The following is a 12,925-nucleotide window of genomic DNA, read 5'->3' as shown; positions in this document are numbered from 1 at the left end:
GAGACAGTGTCTCACGCTGAAGCTGGAGCTCACCATTCAGTGAGATTCGGTGGCCAGGAAGTTCCAGGTTGTCTGTCTCCACCTCCCCAGTACTGGGATCTCAGGAGGATGCAGAGGGACACAGCTTTTACAAGGGTGCAGAGGATGCAGCCCAGGTCCTCAGGTTTGCGTGGCAAGGGTTTATTGACTGAGCCATCATGCCCACACTGAATCTTCACCTTTAATCCACACAAATAATTTAATCCACACAAATACAGGGCCTTGGACATGCTAGGAAAGAATTCAAGGTTCAAAAACCTCCTAGGGCTGGAGTGATGCCTTATCGGTGGTTAAAAGTACCAGGTGCTCTCGCAGAAGATGAGTTCAATTCCTAACACCCACATGGTGACTCACAGCCATCTGTAAGTCCAGTTCCACACCGCCTCTGGTACAGACATACATGCAGACAAAACATCCGTACACATGAAATAATGATATATTAAAAATTAGAAGCCAGGTGGTGCTGTGGCGCACTCCTTTAATCCCAGCAAACTGGAGGCAGAGGCAGGTGATCTCTGTGAGTTCCAGGCCAGTCTGGTCTATAGAGTGAGTTCCAGGACAGCCAGGGATACACAGAGAAACCTTGTCTGGAAAACAAAAACAAAAACAAACACCACCACCACCACCAAAACCAACCAAACAAACAAAAAACAAAAGTAAAAAAAAAAAAAAAACAACCCTCCTAATAGTTTCTCTTTGGCTTTCAAATAAACGCGTTAAGACTGAGTGACTCGGCCTGTGTTCTCTCCAGGCTTCCGGCCTTTGCTAGACCCTTCTCTTCCCTTCCGTCCTTGGGTTCTGGGCTTGAGTTGACTTGTGAACTGAGAACGAGAATTCACCCCGGACGGAATACCATTTCCATAGAGCAAGGCCTTCTTGAATTAAAGTCACTCTCAGCCGCATGTAGTACACACACCTGTGGTCCTAGCATTGGGGAGGTAGAGGCAGGAGGATGAGCAGTTCAAGTTTACCTTCCTCCAGGTACTGAGTGTCAGATAGCCTGGGTGACATAAGATTGTCTCAAAAATGAAACAGAGATCACTCTCTGGCTGCTGTGTATAGAACAAACTGAAGGTAGGTCAAGAGAAACAGCGGGAAGGGCCAATTAGAAAACTCCTATAATAATTCAGATAAGGTTGGTCCGAGGGTAGTGGTGTTTACAACTAATTGATCACAACCAGTTACAGATTTCTTTGTTCCTTCTCCACTCCCACTACTTCACTTGACCAGTATAATAATAATAATAATAATAATAATAATTCAGATAAAAGATGATGGGGTTGGAGAGATGGCTCAGCAGTTAAGCTGCCTGGAACTCAGTTCCAGTGGACCTGACACCCTCACACAGACATAAAATATATAGTCAAGCTAGGCAGTGGTGGCACATGCCTTTAATCCCAGCACTTGGGAGGCAGAGCCAGGTGGATCTCTGTGAGTTCGAGGCCAGCCAGGGCTACACAGAGAAACTTTGTCTTGAAAAGCAAAACAAAAAGAAAGAAAGAAAGAAAGAAAGAAAGAAAGAGAGAGAGAAAGAAAGAAAGAGAGAGAGAGAAAGGAAGGAAGGTAGGAAGGAAGGAAGGAAGAAAGGAAGAAAGAAAGAAAGAAAGAAAGAAAGAAAGAAAGAAAGAAAGAAAGAAAGAAAGAAAGAAGAAAGAAGAAAGAAAGAGAGAGGAGAGAGAGAAAGGAAGGAAGGAAGGAAGGAAGGAAGGAAGGAAGGAAGGAAGAAAGAAAGAAAGAAAGAAAGAAAGAAAGAAAGAAAGAAAGAAAGAAAGAAAGAAAGAAAGAAAGAAAGAAAGAAAGAAAGAAAGAAAGAAAGAAAAAGTGGTGGGGACAGGGATTTGGAGAGATGGTTCAGTGGTTAAGATTACTTGCTATTCTTCTAGAGAACCCAAGTTCACTTCTCCTATCAGACAGCTCACAGCTGCCTGGAACTCCATCTTCAGAGGCTCCAACACTCTCATCCGACCACTGCAGTCACCAGGACCCTGGTAACATCCACTTACACGAACACACCCATTTAAAAACAAACAGTAAGCTGGGCACGGTGTTGCTCGCCTTTAATCCCAGCACTGAGAGGCAGAGGCAGGAGGAGCTTATGAGTTTCAGCCTGGTTTACATACAAGTTCCAGACCAGCAAGGGCTACAAAGTGGCATCCTGTCTCAATAACAATATTAACAATAATATAATAAGTAACAATAAAACCTTTTTTAAGGAAAAAAAAGCAAGGAAAGCAAAAGGGTCTGGAAGTGTGGCTAAGCAGGTCAGTGCATTTTCAGGACACGCCTGGTGACCTAAGTGTGATCCTTCCAACCCAATGTTGTTCTATGACCTCCAGTCGTGCCGTGTAAACACATGTGCCTGCATGCACCTACCCAATTACATACACAATAATAAATCAATACCATGCGGCACACACGTGCCTGCATGCACCCACCCACATACCTACACAATAATAAATCAATACCTAGGGAGCTGAGATGTAGCTCAGTCGGTAGGAGTGCTTATCCCAGCCTTGGGTTTGACTGTGATGGCACAAACCTGTGACCTCTGAACTTGACAGGTGGGTGCTGGAGGATGAGAAGGTTCAGGGCTAGCCACGGACAGCTACATAGCAAATTCAAGGCCAGCCTGGGCTGTAAGAGACCCTGTCTAAAAAGAACAACAACAAGAATTGCGCTTGCTTTGAGAGGCCTGTGACATGGTAGAGCAAAGACCGGAAGGTAGCTAGGACTAGAGGACCAGGATCTGGAGGGGGATGTCATGTAAGCTTGGGACACTTTCCCATCAAGTCTGAACCAGTCAGAAAATCCATCAACCTCATTTTTGTTGTTGTTCTTTTGCTTTTTTTGTTTTTCAAAACAGGTTTCCCTCTGTACCCCTGGCTGTCTCTAGACCAGGCCGGCCTGGAACTCACAGGGGACTGCCTCTGACTCCCAAGTGCTAGGATCAAAGGTGTTCACCACCACGGCTCAGCTATCTTTTGAATCTTTTTTATTTTTTGAGACAGGGTTTCTCTGTGTAGTTTTGGTGCCTGTCCTGGATCTTGCTCTGCAGACCAGGCTGGCCTCGAACTCACAGAGATCCACCTGCCTCTGCCTCTCGAGTGCTGGGATTAAAGGCGGGCATCACCACCACCCGGCCTCTTTTGAATATTAATGTGTATCAATCCCCACTGCATGAAAACAGAAGCCCAAGCTTTCCAGTTTCATAGTTGGAAAGATGAGCTGGATCCCCCACGACAGGAGCCCTTACCTAAGTTAAAATGAATTAGGAATTCAGTTGAGACTTTTTTTTTTTTTTTTTTTTTGGTTCTTTTTGTTGGTTTTTTGAGACAGGTTTCTAAGATAGTTAAGCTGACAAGTTATGAAGAAGGATTGAGTTCCAGGAAGGAAAAGAAAGCAGGCCAGTTCTCATAAAATATCATCTCCCCCAAAATAAGGAAATACAAAATGAATTAAAAGAAAAATAAAAGGAAATTTAGAAACTCTCTAAACATATCCCTTCCTTGTCCCAGAGCCAGAATGGACAGTCTGCTATATTTTTATGTACTCCCACCCCGACCCAAGGGGTTTCTGCTGGCTGTCCTGGAACTCCCTCTGTAGACCAGGCTGTCCTTGAACTCAGACATGTGCCTGCCTCTGCCTTTTAATTTTAAAAATTACTTTGAATTCGAAAGATACCTCAGTAGGTAAAGGTGATTGCTGCCAACCCTGAAGCCTTGAGTTTGGTCCCTAGAATCTACATGTTGGAAGAGTTTGTCCTTTGACCTCCACACAGGTACAATTTTCCAATTACAGAATATAAATGTAAACTTCTTTGACATTTATTTGTATATGTGAGAGTGGCGGTCAGGGGACAACTTCTGGGTGGCAGTTCTCTCCTGCCACCTTATGGGATCAGAAATTGAACTCAGATTATTAGGTCTCTTATTGTTGGGCCACTTTGCATGTCTGATAATTTTTTTCAGACAAGGCATCTATCTCTATGTAGACCAGGCTAACCAAAATTTTTCTTTTATAGCAGTGTCCCTAGACTTGCTCTGTAGACCAGGCTGGCCTCAAACTCACAGAGATCAGCCTGTCTCTGCCTCCCGAGTGCTGGGATTAAAGGCCTGCGCCACCACGTGTGGCCAGCTTCTGTTTCTTTTTTTTTTTTTTTTTAAAGATTTATTTATTTATTATGTATACATTAAGTCTGCAGGCCAGAAGAGGGCACCAGATCTCATTATTGATGGTTGTGAGCCACCATGTGATTGCTGGGAATTGAACTCAGGTCCTCTGGAAGAGCAGCCAGTGCTCCTAACCTCTGAGCCATCTCTCCAGCCCGTTTCTTAACTTTTAGAACATTTGAGACAGAGTCTTACTATGTATGCCTGGCTAGCCTAGAACCCTCCATGAAGGCCAAGCTGGCCTCCAACTCAAAAGTTAATACCAGTCTCTCTCCCAAGTGCTAAAGGCAAACACCACCATTTGATTTCTTTCGATAGGGTCTCATAGAGACATTTGGGCGAGAGGGAGAGTGAAGGGACAAACCCAGGGCCTTACCTTTTAAGGAAGCACTCTACAAACTCAAAACAGCCCCAGCCCTGTTCAACTTGTACACATAGCCCACTCCCTCCCATCCCCCCCCCCCCGCCTCCAGGAAGCCAGCATGAGGGCACAGGCAGACTGCTCAAGGGCCAGGAAGCCTGTTTGTGTATGTGGTCAGACCTAGCCCAGAACTAGGTGCTGTGTCTGCTGGGTGAGTTGATCTCAGGCAAGGTTGTCCTTGGTGAATGCTAACATGTTCCAGTCCATTTATTTTTTTAACTTTTATTCACATGGATTTCACATCATGAATTCCGATACCACATCTCCCAGTCCCCTCGAATCTGCTCTCTGCCCTTGCAACCTCCCACCCAAAACAAAACTTCAAAGAAAACCCCAAAACCAAATAAAAGAAACAAAACAAAACAAAAAATCTTGTAGAAGCGGTAGTGTAGTCCTTTGAGTCTTATTTTCCCCTCAAGCCCATCTTATATTTCAAGACTGTAAAAGTGTGTGAAGAAATAATTTGGGCCGTGAGTAGTGTCACAAAGCCTGTAATCCCAGCACTCAGGATGAAGGAGCAGGATTGTTACACGTTTGAAAGCCGCCCCGTGTGTGAAGAGAAAGGGCTCTGGCCACGTCACTGTCTTCCACATGTGTCATGGCATGTAAGTGCAGACACAAAATAACAGTAACACACAACAACTAAGTAATACTTCTGCTTCTCAAGCCCTAGGATTAAAAATGTGTGCCACCAAAGGCTGCTTTTTGGTGGAGCAGTGTGTGGGGGGGTCTCTATCTCCTGAACTTTGGAAAAGTTCGGCAAATTTAGTGACTTATTACATATAAGTTAGTGGGCATGCCAAACGTTTACTCTCGGCCCTAAATAGGCTTGCTAAGTAGCAGCTTTTCTTTTTCTTTTGTGCTATTTTTGGTTTTTTGAAATTCCGAGACAGGGTCTCAAGTAGCATAGACTGTCCACCAATTTGCAGCATAGCTGAAAACAACTTTCAGCTACTGATCTTTCTATTTCTATTCTCTGAGGACTAGGATTGCAGGTACATGCCTGCTGGGGTGCTGGCTGGGGACTGACTTGTACATAGGCATACATAGCAAGCAGTCTACCAGCTTCATCTCCAGTGCTGACCTGGTCTTCTCTAAGACTAAGATGAGCCTTAAAGAAGTGAAACAAGCCGAGGTGTCTGTCTCACACAGTTTATTTAACAATAGGTAATAAGAAATCAAATTTAACAGTCTATACAGTGATCCAAAGTTCATATTTATAAGTAATCAACTTTAATTGCATGATTTACAACAGTTGAGGGTTTTTGCTTTCTATTTTCAAGTTTTACAGAAAGTGTATGTGTGTGTGGGGGCAGAGTAAGGAAGAAAGCAAGCGAAGAAACCTCGAACATTTGCATGTTAAAATCACCCCATTGGAGTCGTTTCTTACCCTCTTTTTAAATTTTTTCCTTTGTTAGATGTAAAAATAACAAAAAAATTCTCTCAAGAAACAGAACCACAATATTATAATACATCAATTTGGCAGCTGCCCCTGTATATTTTGAAAAAGTCATTTTTTTTCTCTACATGTACAAATTATCTTAATACTTGAAGTTTTACGCTCAGACTTACGGAATAGAAAATCTTCTGGAGCACAAAAGTTGACTTGAGGGGTGGAAAGAGGAGGCTTTTTTTTTTTTTAAACATTTTTAAAAGAACAAACATCTTTGCACCCAGAGAAAAAAATTGGTATCTTAATATATTTATATATATTTATATATATATATATATATAATGTAATTTTAAGTAACATTAACCCCTTTTGTCCTCTGGTTTTAGAAATGTTCTTTTTTTTTTTTTTTTTAAATTCTTCCATAAAGTGAGGAAAATAGGGAAAAATGTCAACCATCTGCACCAGTAAATAATAACTATTAATATTACATATTTTCATTAATTTAAAAAAAATAATAAAACCTATTGGAGGTGCAAGGCAGGAGCATATGGTTGGCTTCAGACCTCAGTCGCCTCCCAGTGCACACTTGAACCACACACACAAGGGGGGGAAAACAGCTGGGGTCACCAGCCGTAACAAAAATATATTCTTTGTAATCTATTATCCCTCAGGTTCATCTGGCATGTTTGCTTTAACCACAAACGGCTACTGCACAGTTTTTACATGTTCCAAGGAAAATTGTCTTTTAGGCTAAGAAAGATTCAAAAAAATTGTTTTCAGTACAAAAAGTCTTGTTAAGAGAAAATAATTTTTTTGCTCCCAAAATATTACAAGGTGTCTCTAGTGTATGTCTAGTGTACTCTGTGAGAGGTTTGAATTCAAGTCTGCATTATCAGTGCTCAGTCCCAGGTCCGTGGCGCTTGCACCGTGGAGGTTTGCCATGCCTGGATTGCTAGCAAGCTGTGAAAGCATTGAATTCTGGTCTGGGCTGGCAAAATGCCCTTGTTCCATGGGGTTGGCAGCCTGGGCAGCTACCAGTCCAGGATGTGGGGAACTGGTCTGTGGAGAAACATGGTGTGGAGAAGGCTGAGGCTGCATCCTCGGAGATGGGCTGGAATGGGGGGGCTGAGACTGTGGTCGCGGAGAAGGGACGGGCTGGGGAGAACGCACTTGATTGGAGAGAGAATTAGGGATCTGCTGACCTTGCAGGTGTGGGGACTGTGCCTGGTTTGGGAGCATATGCTGCTGTGGACTCATAGGGTTGGGCTGAGCAGGAGACCCCATCTGTTGCTGAAGAAGTCGCTGCTGATAGACCTGTAGACTGGCTCCTGCCTCTGCTCCCAAAGCCTGGGGGAGCTGGCCCATCTGTCCCATATTCCCTTGCTGCATCTGCTGCATGTGATGCTGCATCCGCTGCTGCTGCTGCTGCTGTTGCTGCTGGGGTGGGTAGCCAATTCCTTGGGGTTGCTGGAACTGGTTGTGGTTAGCCATTCCAGGGCCAATTCCTGGCCCTGCTCCCTGCTGTTGCATCATCTGACGTCTTAAGATGTCTCGGAACTGTGAAGGCATGGCACTGTGATTCATGTTCATTTGCTGAGTCTGGGGACTCATTCCTCCCATGGGTGGCTGGAGCTGCTGCTGGGGTTGCTGCTGGGGCAGGCCAGCTCTCTGGACACCTGCCTGCATAGGATTCATGTTCTGCAAGGCTGGGTTGGAGTGGACACCTTGCTGACCAGGCATGGTAGGTGGCTGCAGCCCTGGCTGTCCCTGGGGCATGCCAGGCTGTCCAGGGAGAGGTTGTGGATTGGAGTTGGCATACTTGGCAGCCCGCTGCTTGATAAATGCAGCCAACAGTTGGGGGTTGGCGTGAAGGATACTAAGCACCTGTTGCTGCTGTAAGGGAGAACTGGGAGACCTGAGAGTCCGCAAAAGGTTTTGTAAGGCTTGTTGAGACACAGTGCCTGGTTTAAGTGGGCTCACACCTACTTGGCCCAATCCTGGCTGTGGTGCCATGTTCAAGGGCTGACCATGCTGGGCCACTGACATCATGGCTGGCCTTGGCATCCCTGATTGCATCTGCTGTGGCTGAGGCATTCCTCCTTGGGCCCAAGGTGGCTGCTGCTGCATTCCTGTGGGACCCATTCCTGGCTCCAAATGCCCACCAGGACCCCTGGCCATGGGAGGTGGGTTCATGCCCATAGGGGCCATGGGTGTCATCGGGGGCATCTGGTGCTGGATTGGCCTTTGGAAAATTTGTACATGAGCCATCTGGCGCTGTGTCTCTGCTGCCCTCTGAATCTGCATTGCCATTTCTACTGCAGCAGGTGGAGGCCCTGGAAGAGAGGGCTGAGCAGTCTGAGGTGGGGTTGGTGGGGTCACTTGGCCTGCTGCCTTACCCTGGGACACAGGGCCCGTAGTTTGAGTCCTGGGCAAGTAGGGTGGCATGTTGTTGGGAGGAGTGGGCTGAGGTTGAGAGGTGGGTTGGGGCTGGGGTGTCTGTGGGGTGGACGGCTGTTGGCCAGTTGGGGTGGTAGGAGTGGCAGGAGTTGGGGAAGGTAGGCCCTGCTGCTGCCCCGCCACACCAGTCCGCTGCATGCTGGCCATCCTCCTGCGGAGCATCTGAGCCTGTTGGAGCCGGTGCTGCAGTTGTTGCTGCCTGAGCTTTTGCTTGATGTTGAGGCAGAATGGCACCGGGCATTTGTTCTCCTGGCAGTGCTTGGCGTGGTAGCAGCAGAGGGCGATGAGCTGTTTGCAGATGGGGCATCCACCATTGGTTTTCCGTTTGCAGCCTTTGGTGTGCTGTACGACCCTCTTCATCTTCTGGCAGGAAGGCAGGGAACAGTTGGCATTGCGGCACTGGCAGGCATGTACCAGAGATTGTATGCAGCGTTGGATGCTCAGGCGGCGAGAGTCTCCTGGGCTCTGTGTGGCTGCGGCTTGCTGGTTGTTGCTCTCATCATCTAAGCCAAGGCCTAGTTTCTCCATTTTGTGGTCATGGTTTTTAGTGTTATAACAGGTGATACACAGATCATAATCCTGGAGGGGAAAAACCAGAGATGAATGTCAACTCTGCAAGACTGAAATAATTCAAAAGCATTGTATATATTTTGACAGGGCTAGACAAGCTCCATTTATAAAAAGACAAAACCATTCTCTTCATCTCGTCACTCCTCACGAGGGCAGGTGTTAACACGTGCCTATGTAAGTCAGACAGTGGGGACCAATGTGGCCTGTCCTGCCTCCTCACAAGGTGGTACCCACCTCACACACAGTGCAATGCCAGCGTGTCTCCACATGGTGCTTGCACTCGTTGCAGGTGTAGACAAATCGATCCTGACTCTGTGTATGCAGCTCCACCAGCATGCACATGGTAGACCACTGGGCTCTTCGGAGGGAAGAGAATTCCAGGTGCTTATCCCTTGCAAGGGTGAGGAATGCATCTCGACCATCCATCAGGTCACAGGGGATGAGAGGGTCAGGATCAACAATGGGAGGCAGGGAGTTGGGAGCAGGACAAGCGATGAGGCGGATTACAAAGAAGACCTGCCAAGAGACAAGATCGCTGTGACTCTGCAAGTACAACGCCACTGCAGCAGAAAGGCACCAGAGAGACCACAGCAGGGTGAGTGGGTTCAGGGTTAGCTGACAGCCATACTTCCCATCTCCTATCCTTGTTCATTTTGAGACTTGAATATAAAGAACCTAAAACTCAGGCCAGGGGGGTGACTGTGCATACATTTAATCTAACACTCAGGAGGAAGCGCAGGTGGATCTCTGTGAGTTTGAGGCCAGCCTGGTCTACAGAGGGAGTTCAGGATAGCCAGGGCTACACAGAGAAACCCTGTCTCGAAAACAAACAAACAAAAAAACAACAACAAACCAAAAGAACCCTTTAAACTAATATCTTGTTACTTCATTTCCGTAGCATCTTCAAGATAAGAACAGTCTAGGGCTGGGTGTAGTTGACACAGCAATCTGAAGTCAGAATCAGGTGCTTTCTGTGAGTTTGACACAAGTCTGGTCTACACAGTTAGAACCTGTCTAAATCAAACCAAACCAGACTAGTTCAGGGCCAGCACACATGCAGTCAGTAGTATACTTTAAGATGGGGCCTGTGGTTTAACCTGAATCTAAGTACAAGGAAGTATCCAGTCAAATCTAAATGGAGATACTATGCAAGACCCTGGCCTGGACTATCAACAAAAATGCCCATGGCTTGACAGAAGACTGAGACCTGTTCAAAAAGGATCACTGTGAAGACATGGCAACTCAACACAATTCTCATCAGTTTGGATGTTTTTCTTGGAAGGTACTTGCTAAAACACAGACAACAAATAAATAGCAAATGGCAGAGGAAGTCTATACAGCTTTTTCAGTTATCAATTTACAAGATGCATGTGTATACATATATTAGATTTATGTTCATGAGTGCTTTGCCTGAATGTATGTCTCTGAACCACTTGAGATTCTAGCGCCTAAGATTAGACAATTTAAGTCTTATCAATTACCATGAGCTTATTCAAACAGTACTTTATCCTCCAAATTGGGCCAGGATATTAGGTGTATTCTGATAGTGGTGTCTGCTAGAATGCAGGCCCTTCCTTACCAGTGGCATGGCTGAGGGAATGAATTATCAGTCACACAGTTAAAATTAAAACATTTTCTGTTTTACATCAAAGTCTATACACATCTTCTTTTCATCCCAGTCATCCCTCAAACCATTTCTGTCCTCCTCATTTTCAGCAACCTGGAGTTCTCATTACAATGTCAGTTCGGGTGGGCAGTTGAGAACATCACCTGCTACAGTACAGACCCTTCTACCTTGAAGGATTGCCCCTCACCTCTTTATGCTTTTCCATGGTGGCATACAGTTTCTGAGACAGGTCATTAGACACATTGGGCATACCAGGCTTCTTCTTACTGCCCCTACTCAGGCTGCTCTTGTTTTTGCTGGTTTTCTTGTTATTCTTCTTCTTAGCATTTTTGCTGTCCCCTTTTGTTACCTGTAGGGCAGCACAAAGTAGAAATGAAAATGTTGTTTGGACGGATTTGGAAATAAGATTGAAGGCAAGAGCTTCTTTTCTTTGAAACAGGATACTCCATTCTTGCCGGTATTTTATTTCTCTAGATGCTCATCATCCACTCCTTTTAAAACTGTTTCTTATTTTACCCCACCAGCTAATGCATAACTATTCTTTTATCTATGTTTGTGTGTAGCTGTAGGAGTGTGTGCCACCCACATGTAGGTGCTTTCACAGGCTGTCTGAGTCCAAAACTGGAGTTACAGTTATGAGCTTCCTGTTGTGGGTGCAGGGAACAGAATGGAACTGAGGTCCTCTGAAAGTGCAGCAAGTGCTCGTGAGTACTGGGCCACCTCTCCCAATTGCCTCCTAGTGAAGACCTCAAGCTTCATTTAAAGAAATCTAGAAAACCCCCATTTTGACAGGCAGTGGTGGCACACGCCTTTAATCCCAGCACTTGGGAGGCAGAGACAGGCAGATCTCTGAGTTTGAGGCCAGCCTGGTCTACAGAGCGAATTTCAGGCCAGGGCTACACAGAGAAAATCTATCTAGAAAAAAACAAAAAATAAAAATAAACGAAAAGCCCGAGTTTACAGAGTTACAGAGATTGATGTGTCCCATATTTGGGACAGGGGTGAAGAATGAGTGGCACCAAGGTTGGTGACCCATGAAAACCATGGAGCATGGAAGTAGGAAGCAGGCTTTGGTGTTTGTCTCCTTTTTCACCCACAATCTATCAGTGAATTTAACCAAAGGTTAAAGCATTTTGGAGAGCAGGCTTGCTCCCTCCATTAATCCCAGCACTTGGGAGGCAAAGGCAGATGATGGGGGCCAGTTTGGTCTATAGAGTGAGTTCCAAGACAGACAGGGCTATACAGAGAAACCCTGTCATGGGGAAGGGGGGAAATTATGGTAAATTTGGGGGGGGGGGGAGAGAGAGAGAGAATTGAAACAGAGACTTGTGTATCATGGAATTTCACCTCAGCCTTAAACTGACCTTCCTATATCTACCATCCAAATAATGAGATTACAGGCAGGCAACTGCCATGCTTGGCTTAAGAGCCTTTTCTTTTGTTTTTTGATGCTGTAGACTGAACTTTTTCTAGGGCCCTTGCATGTATGTGTGTTCATGTTTGAGCACCACAGCACACAGGTGTGGAGGTCAGAGAGTAATGTATGAGAGCCAGTTCTCTGCTTCAACAGTCTGGGGACAAGGAGTGAACTAAGGGTTTGGTGGCTAAAGGCCTTCACCCAGAGCTATCTCACCTGCCCAAGCTTTGTTTTGGACATGGTTTCAGTACATAGAAGTCTGGCTTTAGAACTCACATATACCTTCCTGTCTCTGCTTTTTGAATGCTTAAATAAAAAAAGTGTATCACTGTGCCTAGCCACAACTGATTTTACTAAGTTGAAAACATAGATTTTACCTAGAAAACATGGTCAATAAGAGACTAGGGTACTAGGTCAGGTTCTATTAAGCAGACAGGTTAAGTCTGTTCCTGGCCTGTTTTTGTATGGTTAAGTTAAAAAGCAGTTATAAAAAAGGCTGTGTGGGTACAGCACTTCAGTGGCAGAGAACCTGCCTAGTAGCAGCATGATCAGCCTGGGCGTGATCATCAGCACTTCTAGAAAAATACACTAGAGAGGATATGCAGGCTACAAAGCCTATACTAGTTATAATTTGGACAGTTAGGTATTTTTACTGTATATTTTTCAGGAACTTCAACATCTAGGATTCTAGTTAGAATCACAGTAACCCTTCATTCTGAGACAGGGTTGGTTCTGCAACCAAGGTGGGCCTTGAACTATGTGGCCCAGGCTGACTTTGCATCCCCTGAGTGCTGAGAGAAAGTGCAGACCACTAAGTGGACGGGCAGAGGTG

General features: G+C 45.5%; 1 protein-coding gene across 2 annotated transcripts in view; it reads right to left on the bottom strand.

The window, feature by feature from the left end:
• Positions 1-6,402: 6,402 nt before the first annotated feature.
• Ep300 (EP300 lysine acetyltransferase) overlaps positions 6,403-12,925 on the bottom strand; it is a 71,299-nt gene continuing 64,776 nt past the window's right edge. For both annotated transcript variants that reach the window (XM_006980188.4, XM_076556394.1), the window contains exons 29-31: positions 10,864-11,025; positions 9,284-9,565; positions 6,403-9,058 (exon numbers count right to left, since the gene is read on the bottom strand). In XM_006980188.4, the coding sequence (XP_006980250.2) occupies positions 6,863-9,058; positions 9,284-9,565; positions 10,864-11,025 (2,640 nt within the window). In that variant the 3' untranslated portion in view covers positions 6,403-6,862. The remainder of the gene's footprint in view (positions 9,059-9,283; positions 9,566-10,863; positions 11,026-12,925) is intronic.

The sequence above is a fragment of the Peromyscus maniculatus genome, chromosome 20 (genome assembly GCF_049852395.1).
Source record: "Peromyscus maniculatus bairdii isolate BWxNUB_F1_BW_parent chromosome 20, HU_Pman_BW_mat_3.1, whole genome shotgun sequence".
Taxonomy (NCBI): Eukaryota; Metazoa; Chordata; class Mammalia; order Rodentia; family Cricetidae; genus Peromyscus; species Peromyscus maniculatus.
The sequence above is the reverse complement of the archived record's forward strand: the minus strand, read 5'-3'. Positions and strand labels throughout refer to the sequence as shown.